Source organism: Amblyraja radiata, chromosome 5 (genome assembly GCF_010909765.2).
Source record: "Amblyraja radiata isolate CabotCenter1 chromosome 5, sAmbRad1.1.pri, whole genome shotgun sequence".
Taxonomy (NCBI): domain Eukaryota; kingdom Metazoa; phylum Chordata; class Chondrichthyes; order Rajiformes; family Rajidae; genus Amblyraja; species Amblyraja radiata.
This window is the reverse complement of record NC_045960.1, coordinates 50,129,404-50,152,769: the sequence shown is the minus strand read 5'-3', so window position 1 is coordinate 50,152,769 and position 23,366 is coordinate 50,129,404. Positions and strand designations below refer to the sequence as shown.

Genomic DNA, 23,366 nt, shown 5'->3' with positions numbered 1-23,366 from the left:
ATGTAAGTATTTTGTTACTTCTGCATGTTTAAATATTAGCATGTTGAGCTTTACAATGGAAAAGATGAGAAGCATTTATTCTTCAGATCTATTTATTCTTCAGATTGTTGACTTCCCTCACAGTGGGAACCATCGTGGGGGGGGATGTTTTTATGTTCTATGTTAAATTCTTATTTAATGTGGTCTTACTTTTATTGGTGTGCTGCAAAAGAACGAATTTCCCTGACCCTGAAAAGGGATTAATAAAGTATCTATCTATCTATCTATCTATCTATCTATCTATCTATCTATCTATCTATCTATCTATCTATCTATCTATCTATGTGCAATGCTCCTTTCGATGTTGCAAATATTAAATAATGCTGAAAATAATACAGAAAAATACTGAATATATTTGGTAGGTTAAACAGCAACCGTTGAGACAGCACGAGCCAATAATCCAGGCTACATGTTTATTGTTTATTTCCACACAGGTGTTGCCTGACCTGCTAAGTACTTCAGCATTCAGTTTTATTGAACTCTAAGATTCCATGTTATATCATCTGCAGCAGTAAACCAGGAGAGCAAGTGGAATGACAGGTTAATGGGAGGATGATTTGGTATAAATTACCCATTCTTCCACCTCCATAGTCCCGAAGTGGACTGAACAACGGCTACTTCAAAAGTAGTGTATTTGCGTGTTCCCCTCGCAGTGAAACACCATTCTAACAAAATATATCCCTTCCCTTCATCCTCACCATGACTAATACTGGTACACTCCACCCAAAAGATTTTGGGAATATCTTTACAAGCAGGACTACGGTGGCTCATGACTCCTGCCAAAACTCTCAAGGACAATTAAGAATGAACTAATAACAGTCAACAATACCATACCAATAAAAGTGAACAATTCATTAAACGTGCCTTCTCGTTGTAATGCAAACCAATTGGTGAAATTTCCCCTTCTCATTCCCCATACAATACAATCTTTTCTTACTTTCAACTCAATTTACTCAATTCCTTTTTTGAAATCAAAAATATTACTTTGGAATGTAACCACCATGTCTTCGTGCAAAACAAATGCTTGTTGCTAATTAATTCATTTTATAATGAAGTGATTCTATTTTTCTAGGCATGTACAAAAGTCAATTTGCACACAACAGCTGTGTTCCCAAATCCAGTTGGACCCTGAGTTTTAACCTGTTCTACCACATGAGTGTTACAATTAAGATTCACAACATGCTTCAAACCTGCAATGATATGTGCACCTGCATATAGTAATTGTAATGCTTTGCTTGTTGGGAAGAATTGGCTCACAATTATTTAAACTGGGGAAGTAAAATCTATGATGGAGAAAAATGTGTATACCTGAAAAATAGCAAAGCTATGCTTCAATTTCCAGCTACTTTAAAGTTAAGGTGCATTTTAGGTAAGCATAATTTAGGTTGCTATCGCAGGCACTGGCGTCCCAAAATTCTGCTTCTTTGTATATTAATATTAGTGGCAGCCAATGTTGTTCCCATATTTAAGATGGACAGTAGCAAAAGGCCAGGAAATTATAGGTTTGTGATTCTATATGGTAGAGAAATTATTGGACAAAATTCTTAGGGTTAAGACTTACGATCACTTGACAAAACAGGACCAGATAAGGGGGAATTAGCACGGCTTTGTGCATGGGAAATCCTGTCTAACAAATCCGATTGAGGTTTTCGAAGAATTTAAAGAAAAAAGATGAAGGTTAGGTAGACATGGTATACATAGACATGCAAGACTTTTCACGTTCCAAGATGGTGGGCTGGTCCAGTATGTTAAGACTCAGAAGATCAAAGGATGCTTCGACAAACTGGAACAAGAATTGGCTTAGTGACAGGATACAACAGTTGGTTTCTCTGAAGGAAGTCTTCAACCAGTAGTGTCCTACGGGGATCAGTGCAGGGACCTTTAATGCTTGTCATATACAAATGACTTGGATGTAAATTTCTGATGTCTGATAAGCAGGTTTGCTGATGACACTTTGTTGAAGTAGTAGATAACGAACGTGGTCGCAGAAGGATACAGTAGAGCTAATAGGACTTGATGTTTCAATCCCTGTAATAAGTTGGCACTCTTGCTATTTGCAGTGAGAACATTGGTAGCAAATGTTACTTAATCCGGACCGATGTGAGGTAATGCACTGTGGATCAACTAATACTGGCTGGTCAGATACTGTAACTGTCAAGGACCTTAGAAGTGTTGATGTGCAGTGGGGTACATGTTTACAGCTCCCTACAAATGGTGACACAGGTGGGTAAGGTAGTGAAAAAGGCATTTGCTTGCTTGCCTTCGTTGGCAATGGTATTGAGCAAAAGAGTCGTGGCATCATGTTACAGCATTTAATTAAACCACAATTAGAATATTGTATTGTTCCAATCACCAGACTATAGAAAACATGTGCTAGAAAGAGGTAGAGCTTGAAAAAGTGCAGAAGAGATTCACCAGGATGTCTGGAACGGAACGCATTCGTTAAAAGGAAAGATTGATATCGCTGGGATTGTTTTCAGTGGAATGCAGAAGGCTGTGGGCTGATTTTATAAAGGTTTATAAAATTATGAGGGGCATAGAAAGGGTAGATGGCCAGTCCTATTCGAAGGATAGGTAGGGATCTAAATCTAGAGGACAAAGGTTTAGACAAGAGGTGGAAAGTTTTAAAGGTTGTCTGAATTTTTATTTAAAGACATAGGGTAGTGGATATATGGAACAAGCTAACAAAGGAGGTGGCAGAAGTAGGTACAATCACTGATTTAAAAAACACTTGGATAGGTATGTGAAAGGAATAGAGGCAAATGGGCCAAATGCTGGAAAATGGGTTAAGGATAAATAGGCAGCTTGGTCAGCAAGGACAAATCAGGCAGGCTGAGATGATTTATTGCGTGAGGACTAGAATATAAAAACAGAGATATAATGCTGAGGCTTCATAAGGCACTGGTCAGACTGCATTTGGAGTAATAAGGAGTTTTGGGCTCCATATCTGAGGAAAGATGTGCTTGCGTTGGAGAGGGTCCAGAGGAGGTTTACGAGAATGATCCCAAGAATGATTAGGTTAACATATGCTAGCGTTTGACGGCACTGGGCCTGTACTTGCTAGAGTTTAGAAAGATGGGGGGGAGACACCACATTGAAACTTACAGAATAGTGAAATGCTTGGATGGAGTAGATGTGGATAGGATGTTTCCACTAGTAGGGAGAGTTGAGGTCCTGAGCCCATAGCCATGGAATTAAATGGATGTACCATTAAAAAAGAGTTATGAGGATAAATTTATTTAGTCGGAGGATGGTGAATCTGTGGAATTATTTGCCACAGAAGGCTGTGGAGGCCAAGTCAATGGATATTTCCAAAGCGGTGATTGACAGATTCTTGATTCGTACGGGTGTCCGGGTCTATGGGGAGAAGGCAGGAGGGCCGAATGACCTAATTCTGCTTCTCTAGCTTATAAACTGACGAGGTGCTTGTTTCTGTGCAGTATGACTCTATCACAAGGATAGCAGTAACATCTTGACCATTTCTGATATTTGTTAGCAGTGATCCAATATGGAATTGAGGCATTCGCTGATCCACACTGATGGTATTTATGTTTAACCCAGTGTAGATGGCTGTTATTCATCCTATGACAGCCTAGTTAGAGATCAATATACAGAACAAATTTACAGTTTAGTCTTGTGCTGGCAGCAGCTGAGGAAAGGAGGAAAAGTTGGCCCAGGTTAGATGGGGTGCAAGAAGTTGATTTTTTTAATTTTTTAAATGATTACAGTTTAAGAGTACATTTTAAATAATTTGCCATAATGCCTTGCATTGCATATAGGTCTAAGTATAGCAATGGGATAAGAATTAAGATGCAGAAATGGGGGTTAAAGGGGACATAAATCCTCAGGTTCACATTTTGTTAGATCAACGAGAGAGGCGAGATGAATTTTTAAAAATAAATGCCATTGTAAATCAGTTATATTGATTGTGCAGGAAACAGGCTATTTCCATAATATATTTTTGCATCATGAAAGAACTTTCCATCACATAGTTTCAATTTATGTGTTATGTTCTTCCCTCACAAAGAGGGTGAACTGTGCAGAATAATCCTTCCTGTAATGATTCTACCATTCTCAAAAACTATTAAAGTAACATTCACAGACAATTTGAACGATCACATTCTCTATCTGGACCTAACCTGTGATAAATTGGAACTGACCTCGAGTTCCTCTCATGTTTTTCTCAGGTCAAAGCTATTACCTCAACCAGAATTATCCAAAGCAACATCCAGAATTGAACAATATGTGGTGTTAATATAAGTTACATGGAGTACAATAGTGAAAAAAATTTGTAATGACTGGATTTAATTTCCTCAAAATGGGTCATCCTTGCCATTTCAGTGTTTTAATAGAGTTTAGCTGGCCTGAAAATTACACAGGTTCCCAGAAAATATGCACATTGGAAACTATTGTAATCAAATAATCACAAAAACCTTTATCAAATACAAAGGTGCAGTTAACATCTCCAACAGCAGGATAAATCAGTGCATGAGAGTAGAATCATTTCTAATGAATCTTGTACTCTGCTTCAAGATAAGAATACCAAACCATACCATACATTTTCACCTGCGTCTTAGCAGACTCCAGTACGTGGGATTATAAAACGTTAATCATTTCACTATTTCTGAAAATGGATTCCAAGGTTAGAGTATCCTTCAGACTTGTTTTTGATGCTTCATTTCTTTCCCTTCTTTTCTTGAAGCCTTGCACCTCACTTGCATGTCTTAATTTCTTGCCATCAAAGCTGGATTAATTGCCGAGTCCTGAAATATTCCACCTCAATTTGAAGATTATCATAAAGGTGAAATATGGGTCAAGCAGCCAGAAAGTCTGTGACAGTCAAGCAGTAGTACTTACTCTCTATCTATCATGGGAAAAGGGGGAAATTAAAAAAAAGAACTGCTCTACAAATGAGAACACATTATTCATGAACTATAGATAATTAGCATCTATTTTTGTCTGTGGATCTCAAAAATGGCAAAACAGCACATGCGAACATCTGGAGTACAAACGGCACCATACACCACATTGCCGAGGATGTTAGAGTGCATACAGTGATAATGGTGGATATGTAAAGATTAGGAAGATTGTGATGTCAATCACCATCTAAAGCTGAATTCAATGCCAGTAATGAAAACTAGAGCTCATTTCTGCAGCTTTTGTTCTCTCAAACACAGCTGAATACATAAGCAGTAGGAAGTGTGTTCAGTCCCTCTGCTTTACTACTTCTTAAAGTGGCCATTACTTGGGAGCATAGAACATGATTTCTTAGACTCTCCACCATTTGAAAGCTCATCACTGATATATATATCGGATCGCACATAAGTGGCCGTGTCCTTTATTCTATGATATGTTTTACTTAATGGAAATCTGTTTCAAAATTAGTTGACATGACATCTTATAATTGACTATCTCCAGATGCATAAGGGAGGGAGATCACGGATGGTTTCTGTACAAAGATAAACCAGCAGGCAGAGCGAGCATGTGGCTGTGCTTGGATCACAGGCTTCTCAAGTCCTGGCAACATCCTCAGAAATCTTCTCTGCATCCTTTCCAGCTTAATTGCATCTTTCCTAAAGCAGGGTGACCAAAACGGAAAACAATACTTGTACAACTATCACATCCCAACTTCTGTACTTAATTCCCTAACTGATGAATGCCAGCGTGCCAGATGTTAGTGCAAAACACACTTAGAAGATGTGATTCGTACTGCTCTGTTCTCAAAGTAGGGTTAATGTTGTGTGGTTTTGTTTCTGTGCATTGGAATCGCAATAGAAGACCATGGTGCAACCAGTCAGGATACAGTACATGTGTTGAAGTTGTTAGCATTCAGGGACATACATCATTCTTCACGATTGCATGTGTGGTCCCTGGGTTAAAATCTGAGATGTTAACTCCATGGAATTTGAAGGAGCCAACTCTCTCCACCACTGATCCATCAATGAAAACAGGCGCGGGGTCCCCTGACTTTCTGAAATCAGTGATTAGTTCTTTAGTGTTGTTGACATTGAGCAAGAGGTAGTAGTTGCGGCTCCACTCAACCAGGTGCTCAATCTCTTGTACTTTGATTCATCATCACCTATGATTAGGCCAACAACATTATTTAAGGAATTTCTGGATGTACTTAAATTGTTAAGACATAGAAAACCACAGATGAAACACTGGTAAATGAGTATAGATCAGTACTTGATCATTGACGTGGAATGACAAATTGCTGTGACTTGACATTGCATAATGTATGTGTGCTTGGTCTGTTCTGAGCCTTTAATAAAATCTCTTGGACAGAAAGTAGATTGATTCCTTTAGAAACATAGAAAATAGGTGCAGGAGGAGACCATTCGGCCCTTCGAGCCAGCACTGCCATTCATTGTGATCATGGCTGATCATCCCCAATATAGAAACATAGATTTCTATAGATTTAGTTTCAAGTGTGCCTATAGGTATTGTATTCAGGATTTTTAACAAACTGCCCTAGAACTTTCTAGAAACAATGTTGCAGCTCAGAATATGTATTTATATTATAGTTAAAAGAAAGAACATATACTATAGAACAGTAAAGGGCCTGTCCCACTTACGTGACCTTGGCACGCAAATTACGCAACCTCGTGGTCGTGTTGAGCCACGACGGTCCCGCGAAAGTCGGGCACGATTTCATGCATCCGCACAGCCGCCTGAAACGCGTGATGTCATTTGAAGATGGACACAAAATGCAGGAGTAACTCAGCGGGACCGGCAGCATCTCTGGAGAGAAGCAATGGGTGACGTTTTGTGTCGAGACTCTTCTTCAGTCTGAAAAGAAGGGTCTTGACCCGAAACATACTCCAGCATTTTGTGTCTATCTTCAATTTTCTTGGCCCCGCTCTGGAAGTAGAAGTGGGGGCGGATCCGGATCCGCAACGGCCGTGAGCCCCAGGCTGAGTTAAACGATCGTTTGCCTGCTTCTGCTGCTCTAGGAGGTGAGACGTTGCGTCGCACCAGGGTCTTGGGCCTGTCCCACTTTGCCCCACTAACGCGACTTTTCAGCGACTGCCTTCGACCTTCAGTTCCACGACAGGCCGTTGGCACTCCAAGATTTTGTTCACTGCAAACATTTCGGAGCCCCGCGTGATGTCGCGCACAACTACATACCCCTCCGCACTTCTAAGTGGGACCGGCCCCGCACGGCCATACGATGCCCGTGTGCCTCAACGCGACCACGAGGTCATGTAATTTGCGTGCCAAGGACACGTAAGTGGGACAGGCCTTTAAGGCACAAGAACTGGCCCTTAGGCCCATAATACCTGTGCTGAACATGATGCCACGATGATCACTTATCTACCTGCACATAATCCATGTACCTATCCAAATGTTCCCTAAATGCCACTATCCTATCTGCTTCAACCACCACCCACAGCAGCATGTTCCTGGCTTTCACCGCCCTTTGTACAAAAAACTCGGCCCGCACATCTCCTTTAAACTTTGCTCCTCTCACCTTAAGGCTATGCCCTGCAGTATTTGCTTTTTTTCCACCCTAGGAAAATGGTTCTTAAGGGCCTGCCCCACTAACGCAACTTTTCAGCGACTGCCTTCGACCTTCAAGCTCGAGGGCACTCGCCTGAAAAACGTCGAGCTGGATCGACCGTCAGCGATGAAACCACGAGCCGGATTGACCGTCTGCACACACGCATACACACACGCACACACGCACACACACGCACACGCACGCATACACACACACGCGAACACATTGCAAAGGCAGGGGCCAGGGAAAGTGGGGAAGAGCTGTCTGAAAGCGCGGAGAGGGAGGGGGGTGAGAGGGGGGTGAGAGGGGGGAGAGACGGGGGGAGAGATGGGGGGAGTGACGGGGGGAGTGATGGGGAGGCAGAAGGGGGGGCAGAAGGAGTGGAGACACCTTTAAGAAGCCAGACAACTTTTGATAAAGTTTAGTGGGCATTTAACATTACCGATCGGTTTACTCACTTTTTTTTCTCAACGAACTTTACCTTTGACTACCTTCGATTATCTTCGATTGCCTTCGATTACCTACGAATAACATACCAACCTACTATGACCTAACTCGACAAAACCTCTAGTAAAAAAATATCGATTTTTTCCCATGGCGACCTTTTTTTACTCGCGGGCATTTTACAGCATGTTGAAAAAAATGCCGTGGCCTAGCTGAGGCCTCAAGTACGCGGGACTACTCTCGAGCATGAAGGAGAAATACAAAGACCTCCTAGGACCTTGTGTCGACCATGCTGCGATTATGAGTCGCGGGCAAACTCTTCTAAAGTCGCGAATTAGGTCGCCGCAGTGGGACAGGCCCTTTACTGTCCACCGTATCTATGCCTCTCATACTTTAATATACTTCTATCAGCTCTCCCCACAACCTCCAGGGTTCCAGAGAACATAATCTAAAGGGCCTGTCCCACGAGCATGCGACTCCATGCGGCAAGCCGACCGAAGCGACTCAATGCGGCAAGCGCTACCTAACGTGGTCGCTTGAGCCGTACGGCCTCGCGGGGCCGGTCCCACTTCGATCGGCGTAGCCGTATGGAGTTGTGCGGAGCTGGTCCCGACATCGCATGGGGCTCCGAAAAACAGACCTTGTCAAAAATTCCGCGCGGCAACGCAGCCGCCTCGACACCGTACGTCACGCAAGAACTTCCCGCGGACTAAGCTCGCACTTCATGTCACTCCCTCGACCTCGGCGTGGCCCCCGCTTCTGGTTAGGTCGCGCTTGCCGCATGGAGTCGCTTAGGTCGCGCTTGCCGCATGGAGTCGCATGCTCGTGGGACAGGCCCTTAAGTCTGTTCAATCTCACCCGTAGCTAATGCATAATTCCAGTAAATCCTTTTCCGAAACCTCCACATCCTTTCTGTAAGGGGCCAATCAGAACTACTTGCAATACTGCAAAGGTGGCCTAACCCGAGTCCTATAAAGCTGCATGATGACTTTCTGACTCTAATAGTCGATAACCTATGAAAGCACGCATATCACATGCCTTCTTAAAGGCATTGCAGCCATGGAGGTCAAAATGCTCATCTTCATTTGTTATATATACTCTATGTTATTTAAAAAGCTGGAAATATATCACTGACAGCTTATGCTTCTGAATAGTGTGCCTGCTGCACTTCTGGTAATATTAGTGGGAAGTGGAAGAAAATGTCTGCCCAAAATCACAAAAATTGCGAACCTGCCCCTGTATCTGTTGATATTTTATAAGCATAAGCTGCATGATGTGCCTTAACGTGAAGAAACACTGCCAGTATTTTCCCTGGGTCATCACTGTAAAATCTGTGTTCACATTTATATGATTGATTGTCAAAGCCAGACAGCAATATCAGGAGGAGTGAATAGTTCTCGTCGACATTTGAATTCTTTGCCGGTCAATGAATTAAATTTATCATGTATTTGAAAGACTGATTTCGTGTACCATGTCATCTATAAGAATAATTCCTTGGCAATGTTTTATTTTAACTCACTGACACAAGTGACAGATTAAGAGATGTGTTATCTTAGTCTATTGCTTTTACAATCTTGAATGAACAGTTACTTTTATAGTTTAAAAAAAATGCCAGAATGAAATAGTCTGGTGCCGGCTAAACTATTGGGGCTAGCATATAGTTAAACTCAATTTTTGAAGAATTACTTTTTCTCCTCTGTATGTTTTTGTTAAATATTGTCATTTTGACAGTTTATAGTGCTTAACGCCAAGTGGGAAAGATCATATTTTAATCTAAAGAGAAAACTAATGCTCAGACCTTATGAATATCGACAAAATATAATGAACCCACCCACCCTTTCTTCCTGAGTGTTCAACGTTTATTAATTAACTCAAGTCTATGGCAGCTCTAAAACAGCAACCATAATGCCTTGTGCTCATTATCAATTCAGTTCAACCATTATCAGTGACACAAGACAGACTGCATTAATTTCCAATCTAAATGTGCCAAGTTGATTCTATCTGTTTTTTGTTTTTTTTTAGAAAGTCAGTCAAGTTTGTCATAATTCTGTCCCACTTTTATCAACATAGTGTCAGAAATTGATAATACGATAGTGTTCTATTTAAGTTACTTGACCAATGATTTAAAGCCCTGGGGATTCAGATGAAGGAGTTCTGATCCTACAACTACAGTCTGGATTGTGTCATGTGTAATATTGCTGTTTTAAATCTGTACCACATCAGAGACTCCATGTGACTATCATGTGACAAACTCCATGTGACTATCTGGTCTCTGGATCTAGTAATAATTAATGAAATGAATGACAGCATGAAAATAGGCCCTTCAGCCCAAATAGTCCATGTTCTCCGTTATGAATGAATGAATACGTTTATTGTCATTGCACAATACTGTGCAACAAAATTCCATTACATCTCCTCCGGTTAAAAAAATACAAACACGACAACCATTAACACATATGTACACTTATTAGTAAAAAATAAATAGGTATTTTAAAAGAATTTAAAAGAATTTAAAAGAATTTGGCGGCATTTCTTGGAATTACATTTTGCTTCCCCAGCATTCTCTGTTGGAATTTAGCTCTTTTATCGCACATGGGTAGAAACTATTCTTTAGTCTACCGGTGCGAGCCTTCAGAGTCCTGAATCGCCTCCCAGAGGGTAGCAGAGTAAAAAGGTGGTTGACAGGGTGGGATGTGTCCTGCTTGATATTTGTGGCCCGGCGCAAGCATCGGGCCCTATATATGTCATCCAAGGAGGGCAGTTGGGCGTTTGTAATGTTCCTAATGTTATCCCACTTGATCATCTGCTCGTTACACATTAGGGGCAATTTTACAGAGGCTAATTAATACGATATGATAGAACTGTTTATTCCAGGAGGGAAATTGATCTGCGAACAGTCATAAAAACACAAAATACATGACGCATGAAATTAAAGTGATGAGTGGAAAGGCTTGGGGGATGTGCAAAGATTGGGGATGGGGGGGGGGGGAGTGTTTCAGTCTCAGTCTTGGTCTACCCCATGACAGAAGGGAGAGGAGGGGGAGTTTGATAACCACGGGTAAGAAGGTACGCCTGTGGCGCTATGTCCTGCATCTTCGTGGAACCAGTCTGTTGCTAAAGGTACTCCTCGGGTTGACCAGTGTGTCATGGTGGTGAGCTGTATTGTCCAGAATGCTCTGCAGTTTAAGGAGCATCCTCCCCTCCAAGACCTCCTCCCATGAATCCAATTCTGCCCCCAGGACGGAGCCAGCCTTCCTGATAAGTTTGTTGATCCTATTGGTGTCCGCAGCCTATGCCCTGCTGCCCAGCACACCCAACGAAGAAGATGGCACTGGCTACCACTGATTGGTAGAACATCTGCAGCATCGCACTGCAGATGTTGAAGGAGCAGAGCCTTCTCAAAAAGTACAGATGGCTCTGTCCCTTCTTGTACAGGGCTTCTGCACTCGTGGACCGGTCCAGTTTATTGCCCAGGTACACCCAAGGTATTTGTACACCTAGGTAAACTACACATCCACACCATTTATAGAGACAGAGGACAGGGGTGTTCCTCTCCTCCTAAAGTCTACCACCTACTCCTTAGTCTTGGCCAATCCACAAACGGGTCATCTAGAAACCCGTATGTTTTGGGAGGAAACCCATGCAATCACGGGGGGAATGTGCAAACTCTACACAGACAACACCCGAGGTCAGTGTTGAACTCACAGGGATCTGGCACTGAGGCAGTAGCTCTACCAGTTGTAGCACAGTGCTGCCCCATATAGCATAGAAAATGGCCAAAACCCCTTTTCCTCTGGAAGAAAGATGACCAAACTGTCCTGACATTGGAAATTTTCCTTTTAGTTAATAAAGTACTCTTTTATTTGAATGATTGAATATTGTTTTCATGTCTTAGAAAGAGATAATGGGACAAGACATTTAGATTAGTTTATTTAAATAAAATTGAAGGAGTGCCAAACTTTCTTGGTAATGAGAAAGTCCAGGTTGTTAACAAAAGTCCTCATAAGCAGACATTGAATGCCAGAACAGTAGGAAGATGCATTGTCCATAAAAGAATAGACAGAATAAATGCAAGCCTGTGATTAATGATGGCAAAAATTCTAATGGACAGCATAAATCAGCATTTTGAGAAGCACAAGTTAATCAAGAAGGACAAGAGAAAGGACGGATATTCCTCGCTAACTAGACAGAGAGCAGGAAGAGAGATGAGCTCAACTAAGTTTTTTTTAGCTGCTGTAGACTACTGACTCCAATGTCTTACATTTATGTAATGCACAGTAAATAGCAAAATAATTATTTTTATTTTATCAATACAAGAGAAAAATATCAAGCGAGTATTCAAACATTCTGTTATCTGTTTCAGGTTCTGTTGAATGTAAAACTGGTGGTAAAATCATATGGGCAGCAAGCAAAACTATGTCCATTCAAAACAAGTTGAAATATAATTTTAGTAATAGAGAGAATGTTGCATTTACAGTTCAGATCAGCGCTGAACAGATGTCAATGCCAAACATCATCTGGTTCAACCTGAAACATTGACCTGTGAGATGCACTGAATCAATGGCATGACAGCAAGGACTATAGTGGGGCAGAAATTATGGCATCTGTCTGTTCATTGTTAAATGGGAAGATATTATTGCTGTTTAGCAGGTGGACCATCCAATAATTCAATAGCAAGATCATTTGATTGAATAAGATGGTGGGTGATGTTGGCAGCATTTTCAGCAACATTACACTTCTAATGCTTTTTTAATGGATATGAGAACTCAATGAAAAATTAGAGGAGAGTAAAGAATTGTTTTCAAGTGAAGTTAGATAGAAATAGGCAAATGATATATTGGGTAGATGCACTGAGTGCTGAGCCCTTACTGTTTCTGACTCGGGTTTCAAGGAAAGTGTGAATTTGGTGTGAATTTAACATCTGGTCAGCAAAACTATTGCAAGATATTTTGCAAGAAAGTTATTAGACTAAACAGGACATGCAGACAGAAGACAGAAAACATCATGACAAAAATAAGGCTTAAGGTAAAAGGACAAGGTGGTGAGTTCCAGAGCTTTGAACCATGGCAGTAGAAACACACCTAATGACGATGGAGCACTTAAATCTGCATATGTACAAGGGATCAGTGTCAAGACATTGAAAACAACTCAAGGGAGCTGCAGGGTGAAGGAGGTTCATAAGTTTGCAAGTGATAGGAGCAGAATGAGGCCATTCGGCTCATCAAGTCTACTCTGCCATGCAATCATTCCCTCTCAACCCCATTCTCCTGCCTTCTCCCCATAACCGCTGACACCCGTACTAATCAAGAATCTATCAATCTCTGCTTTAAATATATCCATTGACTTAGCTCCTTAGAGGTCTCAGAGATGAGAGAGAGAGTTGAGGCCACGGAGGGAAGAAAAAATAATGATTAGGAATTCTAAATCTGCGGGATTGCTTGCATACAGGGATGCAAGATGTAAACCGGCATTTTGGAGCACCGGGTCCCTGCCAACCATCAAGTACCCATTTACATTAATCCTACCTATGATGTCTTCTGTAAGACCATTGTGACTAGCACAATGAATACAGTCCGACATCTTGTAAGAAGGATTTTAATCTGCACAACCCGGAAACTTCTAGAGGGTCACCTGACCTCAGTCACGAGGCACAGGCACATTTGCCAGCTTGGGTTGTGCAGATTAAAATCCTTCTTACAAGATGTCGGACGTGTATTCATCGTGCTACTCACAACGGTCTTGCAGAATACATCACACTATCCTTACCAATTTATTCTTCCCACATTCCCATCGGCTTCCACCACTCCTCTGCTCTGGAATTTACCACACACCCATACTAGGGACAATTTACAGTGGTCAAATAAGCTACCAAACCACAGGTTTTGGGGATAAGGAAGGAAGTTAAAGTACAACATAGTACACAATTCCTAATTTCATTGGGATATCATTTGTCCTTTGTATCTTGACAGTGCAGTATAGTCGATGAGGAAATGAGTGAGCCCAGAGTGACAAAATAAAAAGGTAGCAGTAGCTCAATTAACCCGAGGACCTCTTCCTATCTTATTCAGTATACTGAGGGGGTAGAGGGTAACCATGAGGAGTGCAGCCAGAACTATAACACATGCTAGATGGAAGATGGAAGATAAAAGGTCAAGTGATCGATCATCAGGGGTGACAATATAGTATAGGGACCAGAAAGATGTTTTGGGGTCACAAATGTGATTCCATAATGCCATATTGTCTTACTGGTGTTGGGATCAAAGATGTGACCAAGCAGTTGCAAACCATCTGGAGCAGCAAGAGGACGTCATGGTCCACATTGGTACCAATGACACAGGTCAAGAATGGGATGAGAGATCCTGCAAGTAGATTTCAGAGGTTGGAAGGAAATTAAGAAGCAGAATCTCACAGTACTGTCCAGATTAATCCTTGTACCATGTGCTAAAAAATGTTGTAATAGAGCAACAGTGTAGATGAAAGTATAGGTAAAGAGATGGCATATGAGAGAAGGCTTTAGATTATGAGATTCTAGGACCAGTTTTGGGAAAGGCAGGTTCTACAGAGAGTGGACGGACTACATTTCGACAGAACCGGGACTATTTCCGCCATTTCCGCCACCTCCAACGTGACCCCACCACTCGCCACATCTTCCCATCTCCCCCTATGTCTGCCTTCCGCAAAGACCGTTCCCTCCGCAACTCCCTTGTCAATTCTTCCCTTCCCTCCCGTACCAGCCCCTCCCCAGGCACTTTCCGTTGCAACCGCAAGAAATGCAACACCTGTCCCTTCACCTCCCCCCTCGACTCCATTCAAGGACCCAAGCAGTCGTTCCAGGTGCGACAAAGGTTCACCTGTACCTCCTCCAACCTCATCTACTGCATCCGCTGCTCTAGATGTCAGCTGATTTACATCGGGGAGACTAAGCGGAGGTTGGGCGATCGTTTCGCCGAACACCTCCGCTCAGTCCGCAATAACCTACCTGAACTCCCGGTGGCTCAGCACTTCAACTCCCCCTCCCATTCCCAATCCGACCTCTCTGTCCTGGGTCTCCTCCATTGCCAGAGTGAGCAACACCGGAAATTGGAGGAACAGCACCTCATATTCCGCCTGGGTTGCTTGCGTCCGGATGGCATGAACGTTGAATTCTCCCAGTTTTGCTAGCCCTTGCTGTCTCCTCCCCTTCCTTAACCCTCGAGCTGTCTCCTCCCATCCCCCCGCCCTCGGGCTCCTCCTCCTCCCTTTTTCCTTCCTTCTCCCCCCCACCCCCCATCAGTCTGAAGAAGGGTTTCGGCCCGAAACGTCGCCTATTTCCTTCGCTCCATAGATGCTGCTGCACCCGCTGAGTTTCTCCAGCATTTTTGTGTACCTAATATCCTCTTGCCTGGGATTCTGGTGCTATTCAGAAGAGTTTAAATTAGATTAGCTGGAGGATACAAAGCTAGGGAATCTTTGAGAAGGGAGCAAAACAACACGATATGGATGGCAGAAATGTAATGATAGAGTCTAAAAGGTAGAGAAAAAGAAGATTAGCAAGTAAATAAAAAAAGAATCTGGCTGTGCCTAATGATGCCTACCTAAATGTAAGGAATGTTGTGAATAGAGCAGATGAGTTATGTCTAGGTAGCTTACTATTATTATTACAGAAATGTGACTTGATGGGTGGTGTGCAGGGTGCAGGACTGGCATCTTATTGTTGGTGTTAGAAAGGTTTTAGACAAGATGGGAGGATAGCAGCAATAATGGTTTAAAAAAACAACTATGGCTCCAAGAAAGGATGATATGTTGGAAGGATTATCAAATGAAGCCATGTGGGTTAAATTGCAGCACTTTTGTTTTTCATTCACATTTTTGGCACTGCACTATTGACATCAAGGGAGGTAAGCAAGCACATTTCTGACAAATGTAAAAGGATTAGTGTAATAATAGCAAGGGGTTTGTTTCACTTGAATATTAACTGGGATACAGTCACGGTAAAAATACATAATTCCTATGTTACATTCTGGAGAATTTAAGACAGTACTTGTCAAATATTGTAGCAGTCGTCATCATAATTCAGTCAGATTTAACAGTTATGGAAAAGGACAAAGATAAAATATTATTAGTGGTTCTAAACTGGGTAAGATTAAGTTCTTCCTGTGTCAAAAAAAACTGGGGAAAAAATACTGAAAGCCTCTAGATAAATCACTGTGAACAATAGGAGACGTTTGAGCAGTTTGGAGTAAACATTTCCCCACAATGTTTCAGAACTGCCAAATCCTGCACCTTGTGGATAACTCAATTCATAGAGGGTAGGATACAGGTAACAGGATGGATACATCAGACATCAGGAAGTACAGAACAATAAGGAAGGTTAAATTAAAATAAAGATTGGGAAAGAGAAAGCAGAGTAATGAGAATTGAGAAGCAAATTCAAAGATAATCTAAATATTGTTTAAATGGGTAAACAAAACCTGAAGGACAACTGACGATATAGGGACTATCTCCCCCCCCCCCCCCCCCCCCCCCCCCACCCTCAATAAAAAATATGTAACCATGCATGGAGTGCATGGAGGATGTAGTTAAGATTCTACATGAATATTTCACAACTACATTCATTAAAAAGATGCATGATGCCTTTTTTCTATTCAAGGCAGAGTGTGGACTATGTGATGCATAAAGTAAAAGAAGAAATACCAAGAGGTTTATCATCTTTAAAAATGAATAAAATCAATGTCCATATAAAATATATGCCAGGTTATTAAAAGAAGAGGAGGAGGGAATTGTGGAGACTATCAATAACATTTTTTTCAATCCTCTCTGTTTGCAGGAAGGGTTTCAGAACATTGAAGAACTGTTAATGTTGTATCATTTCAAAAAGGAGAAAATATTGAACTTGGTAATCACAGGTCAGTTAGTGCAACGTCAAAGAAGGGGATATTACTGGAATCCATTCTAAGGAACAGCATAATCCCTCATTTAGAAAAGCACATTTTAAGTAGAGTCAGAGATTTGTTATGGGATAGTCATGCCTGATTGTTTGATTGAAATTCTTTGAGGAAGAATGAAGAGGGTAGTGCATTTGATGAAGTCAATATAATCCCACGTGGCAGACTGCTCAAAAAAGTAAAGCCGCATCGGATCTAATGAGAAATTGCAAATGGAATCTAAAATTGGCTTAAAGCCAGAAATGAAATGGCATTAGGAATATTGGGTAATTTTGTGAGTGATAGGGTATTACCCCTATCACTATTACCCCTATCAGTGAGGGTTCCACAAGGATCATTACTAGGTCACTCGCTCATGACTTAGACCTAAATTAAGGGGGCATGATAAGGGAGTTTGCATAGGATTCAAAAATTAGTAAACATTAAGTGGCAGATGGTTTGGTCAGTTGGGCAGGAACATGGCAACTAAAATTTAATTCAGAGAACTGAAGTGATGTATTTATGAAGTTCCAACCAGGCAAGGGAACATGCAGTAAATTGAACGATGCAGCATAGTGCGGAGGGTTTATGCAATGCATGTCCACATGTCTTTAAATATAGCAATAACAAACAATAAGATGAATAGAAAGACATTTTGAAGCAGGGTTGTTATGACAAAAAAAAAAGAGGCAGAAAGTTCAGGAGTAACTCAGCAGGTCAGGCAGCATCCCTAGAGAACATGGATAGGTGATATTTTGGAAATGGACCCTTCATCAGACTGTACACCATGTTAGCTATACCACAGTATGGATTTTGCTTGCATTTCTGGTCACCACATTACAGTAAAAATACAATTGGGTGCACAAAGGCTTTTGAGGACATTGCTGAGACTGGAAACCTGTAATTATTAGGAAACTGAAAAATAAACAGCCAGAGGATCTCAATAGACCAGGCAGCATTTGAGTAGGGAAATGGACAGATGCCGCTTTAGGTCAGCACCGATCCTCAGTATCCAGGAATCAATAATTAGGAAAGATTGATAAAGCTAGGGTTATTTTTTTTGGACAGAGGATGCTGAGAGGAAACATAATAGAGGTTTTAAAATTGTGGGTTCTTGGTATTAGGAAGAAACAATTTGATAGCAGAAGGGGTGAAAACCAAGTGGCACAGATTTAAAGTAAGGGGAGGCGATTAAAAGAAAAACATCCAGAAAGTGATAGAAATCAGGAGGTAGTCTAATTTTAAGAGTTTGGAAGTATAGTTGAAGAGAAGTTCTACTTTTAAAATGCAAATTTTAGTCCCCCATATTGAAATAAGACTAAAAGATTAAAATTTCAGAGTAGCATACTCAACATCTTGTCCTGGTAGATTCCAATTGCAAGCTGCTAGGAACTCAGCAACACTGTCACCTCAACTCAGTTCAGCCATTTTCTCTGTTTCCAGGGTGGTTTGGTGAAATCAGTGCTTCCATCTGCCTCTCAAGGTCATAGTTCTAAGATGCTTCACCTGCACATGAGGATGTCTTATGTTCGGTCCTAGAGAGCTGTTAAGAAGGGTGTATGTGACCTGATTGCCCCGAAATGTCACCCATTCCTTCTCTCCAGAGATGCTGCCTGTGCTGCTGAGTTACTCCAGCATTTTGTGTCTATTTTTGATTCATAACGAGCTGCTTGTGCAATCTTGCTGCGGTTTGAAGGGGAAAACATGGGACCACATCCCTAGTTGCCAATACCTAGTGGCATATCAACGGTGTTTACTGATAGTGCCATCCATACTACATAACGTCCATTGTCCCATTCCTGAACTGCCAGAACTTCAGGATCAATAGTTGAGTTCAGCAAGAGACACGATATTGGTGCAATTACAGGAATTGTAGCTCTGAAAATGTAACACCTCATGGTGTTCTTAACACTTCCTTTTGAAGCACTCGGCACCACATTATTAATTTTTTTTAGTGAAAGTTGAAGTTTCAGAAGAAGATTATATTCCACATATTTGACAAACCCCACAAACAACTTGGAAAATTAATACAAATATCCAAAAGTCTACATCAGAACCAAAACTACAGAAAATATAGTTCAATAAGAGATTGAAATCTTCAACTGCTCACAGCAAATAAGCATTTCCACAAAGATTCAGTTTTTTAATTCTATAACTCACAATGTTTACTTGGTAAACATTTTTCCAAGTGAGGTTGTCTGCTGAACACAAACAATTATTGTGACATTGGTTTAATGTGCTTTCACTTGACCTCTGGGTTACACTTGTAACGTCTGGGATGTCAGGACTGTCTTATGAAGAAAGACTGGATAGACTTGGTTTATACTCTCTAGAATTTAGGAGATTGAGAGGGGATCTTATAGAAACTTACAAAATTCTTAAGGGGTTGGACAGGCTAGATGCAGGAAGATTGCTCCCGATGTTGGGGAAGTCCAGGACAAGGGGTCACAGCTTAAGGATAAGGGGGAAATCCTTTAAAACCGAGATGAGAAGAACTTTTTTCACACAGAGAGTGGTGAATCTCTGGAACTCCCTGCCACAGAGGGTAGTCGAGGCCAGTTCATTGGCTATATTTAAGAGGGAGTTAGATGTGGCCCTTGTGGCTAAGGGGATCAGAGGGTATGGAGAGAAGGCAGGTACGGGATACTGAGTTGGATGATCAGCCATGATCATATTGAATGGCAGTGCAGGCTCGAAGGGCCGAATGGCCTACTCCTGCACCTAATTTCTATGTTTCTATGTTTCTATGTTTTATATGGGACATAATGACACAAGCTTTAGCTAACCTCTGGGAAGCACCAGCTGCTTAAATGACTGACGACCCAACACATTGCTGTAAATTGCCAATGGAATACTGTTCTCTTTTGGAAGATTCCAGGTTGAATTCTAATCTGCTGAGAGTAATTCAATGGATAGCAGTGCACAAAAAAACAGAACATGTATCCACAAGAGAATGTATCAAAGGTTATCCAACTCTTGGAATTAGAACAAAAAACACAAAACTTTTTTAGACGGTGAAAATATCAAGTCAAAATCTATATGGTCAGGCCAAGGCCTAGCCAATGAATCAGACCTGGTGGAACATTATTAGAAGATAGAATATAGAAATGTAAACCACAGGAACAGGCACTCCGGCCCAAAATATCTGTGCCAAACATGATGCCAAGATAAACTAATCTCTCTGCCTACACATGATTCATATCCCTCCATTTCTAAAAGACTCTTAAATAACCCAATCGTATATACCCTTGGAAGTGCAATCCATGCACCCTTCACTCTGTGTAAAAAAAGTCCCACACATTCCCTTTCTGTGGCCTCATTTTTTTTCCATTTCACTGTGAACCATTTGGAAAAATTAAAAAAAGTCAAGTTATTCTAAAATTAGCCTAATCAGTTTTTAGCAGCAGCCTCAATGCACACATCAACTGGGTCATTAAAAATATTGTTAGTCATACTTTCTAATCTAAATTTATCTTCCTGAATGATTATTATTAAGAGAAATGCAAGATAGCAGCAAGCTCTTCACCATACCAAATCCACCAGACCAACGCATCCACTTTTACACAATTCCTGTGCTTACCTATTTAATTCTCCCAACATTCGCAACAACTACCCCCAGATTCTACCAGTGACCTACATGACCTGTTGAAAGCGGCCATTTAACCCACCAGCCTGCACATATTGGGAACAGACACACAATGCTGGAGTAACTCAGCGGGATTGGCAGCATTTCTGGAGAGGAATTGGTGATGTTTTGGTTCGAGACCATTCTTCAGACTCTTCTTGAGCTGAAAAGGGCTCCACCTATCCTGAGTCATCGATGCAGGCTCAGCTTTGTTCTGTTCCATCACACACCTCCACTTTCCCCCTCCATGACTCTCAGTCTGATGAAGGGTTTTGACCCAAAACATCACATATTACTTTTCTCCAGACATGCTGCCCGGCCCACTGAGTTACTCAAGCAATTTGTTTCTGTTTGGTATAAACCAGCATGTGCAGTTCCTTCTTACACATGTTTTAGACATTGATGGGATATGCAAAGTATTCCATAAAAATGGTGATTCCACACACCAAAAAGTAGAGTGAATCAAATTGCTTATGGAAGATCCTAAGTGGAACTATGGCATTGAAATGCAGATTGCAAACGAGTTTCAATTCAACTTTTTAATCAATATGAACTTGGCATTGTTCTATTGATTTTTGCAGTTGACTATTCAAATCCAGAAAGTAAATGGTGATCAAATTAAGATACATAAGAAAGAGGCAATTTATCTAATTATGGTTGATCTCCTTTAACGTTATTGGGTTAGGACCAACTCTGAATCAATTCATTGTGTTATTGCAATTTCGGAAAGAGCATGGATTGTTGGAGTCCTGCCAAGTTTACAGCCACCTTCATTCCAGGAGCACTTTTTGATGATACAAGACCATGCGGCCCCAGAGCCTCCATATCGCCAAGGCAGGGTAGCAATTACCAGGCTTTAGAAGCTTTCTTTATAATCTATTCCTATCCATATAAAATAACACAGAATCTACATAGTCTGTACAATTGAACTAAATGGGTCCTATTTTTGAAAACAAGATCCTGTGCACCAAATTATTTCTAGTCCAACCTGGGTAGTTTGCTTTGTTTTGCATTGATTTAACCTATTACTATAAAACAGCTCTGAGTGAGCTTCGATTTGCTGAACTGCCAGTTTAAAAAAAAAAGTACGTTAAATTTTTCAAAGTGAATACATAAGAGTTGATCTGAAATTTCAATGGAAATCTATGTCCTTACTAAACGGACTCATAATGAGCATACCTTGCACATTCTTTTGCAGCGCCTCTGTGTTGTCTCTCAAGTTTGGTGGTAGGAAACGTTCAGTTGTTCCTGTGTTGGTCAAATACGGATTTTCAACTGGATTGGTTTCGTTTCTTCCACCTGCAGACAATGTTGAAGAATTGTTGTCATTGCTTCCTTCTTGCTGCGACATGGTACGGTCTTCATTTGGAGTCATTGAAGCATTGAGGTCAGTCTTCCACCCTTCAACTACATTTGGCTGTGGCTTGTTTTCCTTTTTGGTTGAGAACCTCACTTGCTTGCTACCTGCGTCCATCTTTGCGTTGCCACTGTAATCTTCTGATTGTTGTGGCATGTCGCCTATTTCTTCTACAGGCCGAATTGAGATCAGTTTGGAGAGATTTTCAGACTCAGTGGAGCTGGTACTTGGACTGCGCTTTAGAATCCCTTTTCTTTTTGAATTCTCAGACTCTATTTTCCCAAATGGTACATCATTGTAATATTCTCCTGATGTCCGGATTTGGCTTGATAGGTTGCTCATTGAACCTGTGGAGTTCTCTGGTTCATAATGTTGGCCCACATTATTGTCTCCGTATTGATCTTTCCACGTTGATGCATCGGACTTTCTACCAACTTCAGCTGATGCTGAATCTGAAGGTCTTGAAAACAGACTACCTGAGTCTGGGGACTGTCTCACAACACTCTCTGCTGCTGCATTTTGCAATGGCACCGTGTTTGATTTTTCAGTATAATCATTGTCATTTTTTTGGGGCTTGTTTCCACCTTTCAGAATTTCTGATAGCAAATTTGCTGGACTTCTTGAAACCGAGGTTTTTTTACTTAGACCAGCATTGGGATAGTTTTTCTCTGAATTGGATTCTACTTTCTCCAGCCTGGAAAGTCCTTCAATTGAATCACTGTTCTTGTTTGGATCTTGTGCAATTTCTACACCACTGTAAGCGACTCCAGTGTCATCCATTGCGGTGGGACTGCGTGCGGAGTCATTGATTTGTTTAAAAAGTCCTGCACTTTTGGCTGCATCGGCTTCATCAGATATGTCATTCTGTATGTCTAGATTCAGGGAACCTTTATGAGGACTCTGATGACGTGGAGCCTCTTCTGCTGTCCAAACTTGAGCTTCACTGGGTGAGCTTGTATTAATATTAGAAAAGGGATTTGTTTCTGATGTGGGTACATCCTTTGCTGTAACCAATGCATCACTGATGGGCAGAAGTACCTCAGTGCGGGGGGACGTAGACTTGCCTTGGTGATCCTGATTACTTCTCCCTCTCAATGCTCGAACCATGTCTCCTGTAAAACAAAAATTACAGTTGTATGAGAAAACGGTCTGGTTCAGTGTATTCTATATATAACATACATTGGTTACAAATTAAACTATTAAGACATGCCATTTGAATATACTTCTCGTGACATATGAAAGAGTCACAGATTCAAAATCTATAATAATTTAAATAAGAGTGTCAATCCAATCCATCATACTAAACAAATCAGCTTTGACCAAGTCAGCAATAAATTTGAATTTCTAAGCCACATGCAAGAATATAGTTCAAGGATCACATAATTAAGGGAGCTGTGTCCTGATGCAAGTCATTAGCCTTTTCCTTTATTGTCATTAATTAATATTGGCGTATATATAACTGTTTAAATAAATTGTCGGGACTTAACTCAATGGTAC

General features: G+C 41.2%; 1 protein-coding gene across 1 annotated transcript in view; it reads right to left on the bottom strand.

Annotated features, from left to right (window-relative positions):
- LOC116973272 (synaptotagmin-like protein 1) overlaps positions 1–23,366 on the bottom strand; it is a 161,807-nt gene that overhangs the window by 54,036 nt on the left and 84,405 nt on the right. The window contains exon 6 of the mRNA XM_033021185.1: positions 21,692–22,981. Within this exon, the coding sequence (XP_032877076.1) occupies positions 21,692–22,981 (1,290 nt within the window). The remainder of the gene's footprint in view (positions 1–21,691; positions 22,982–23,366) is intronic.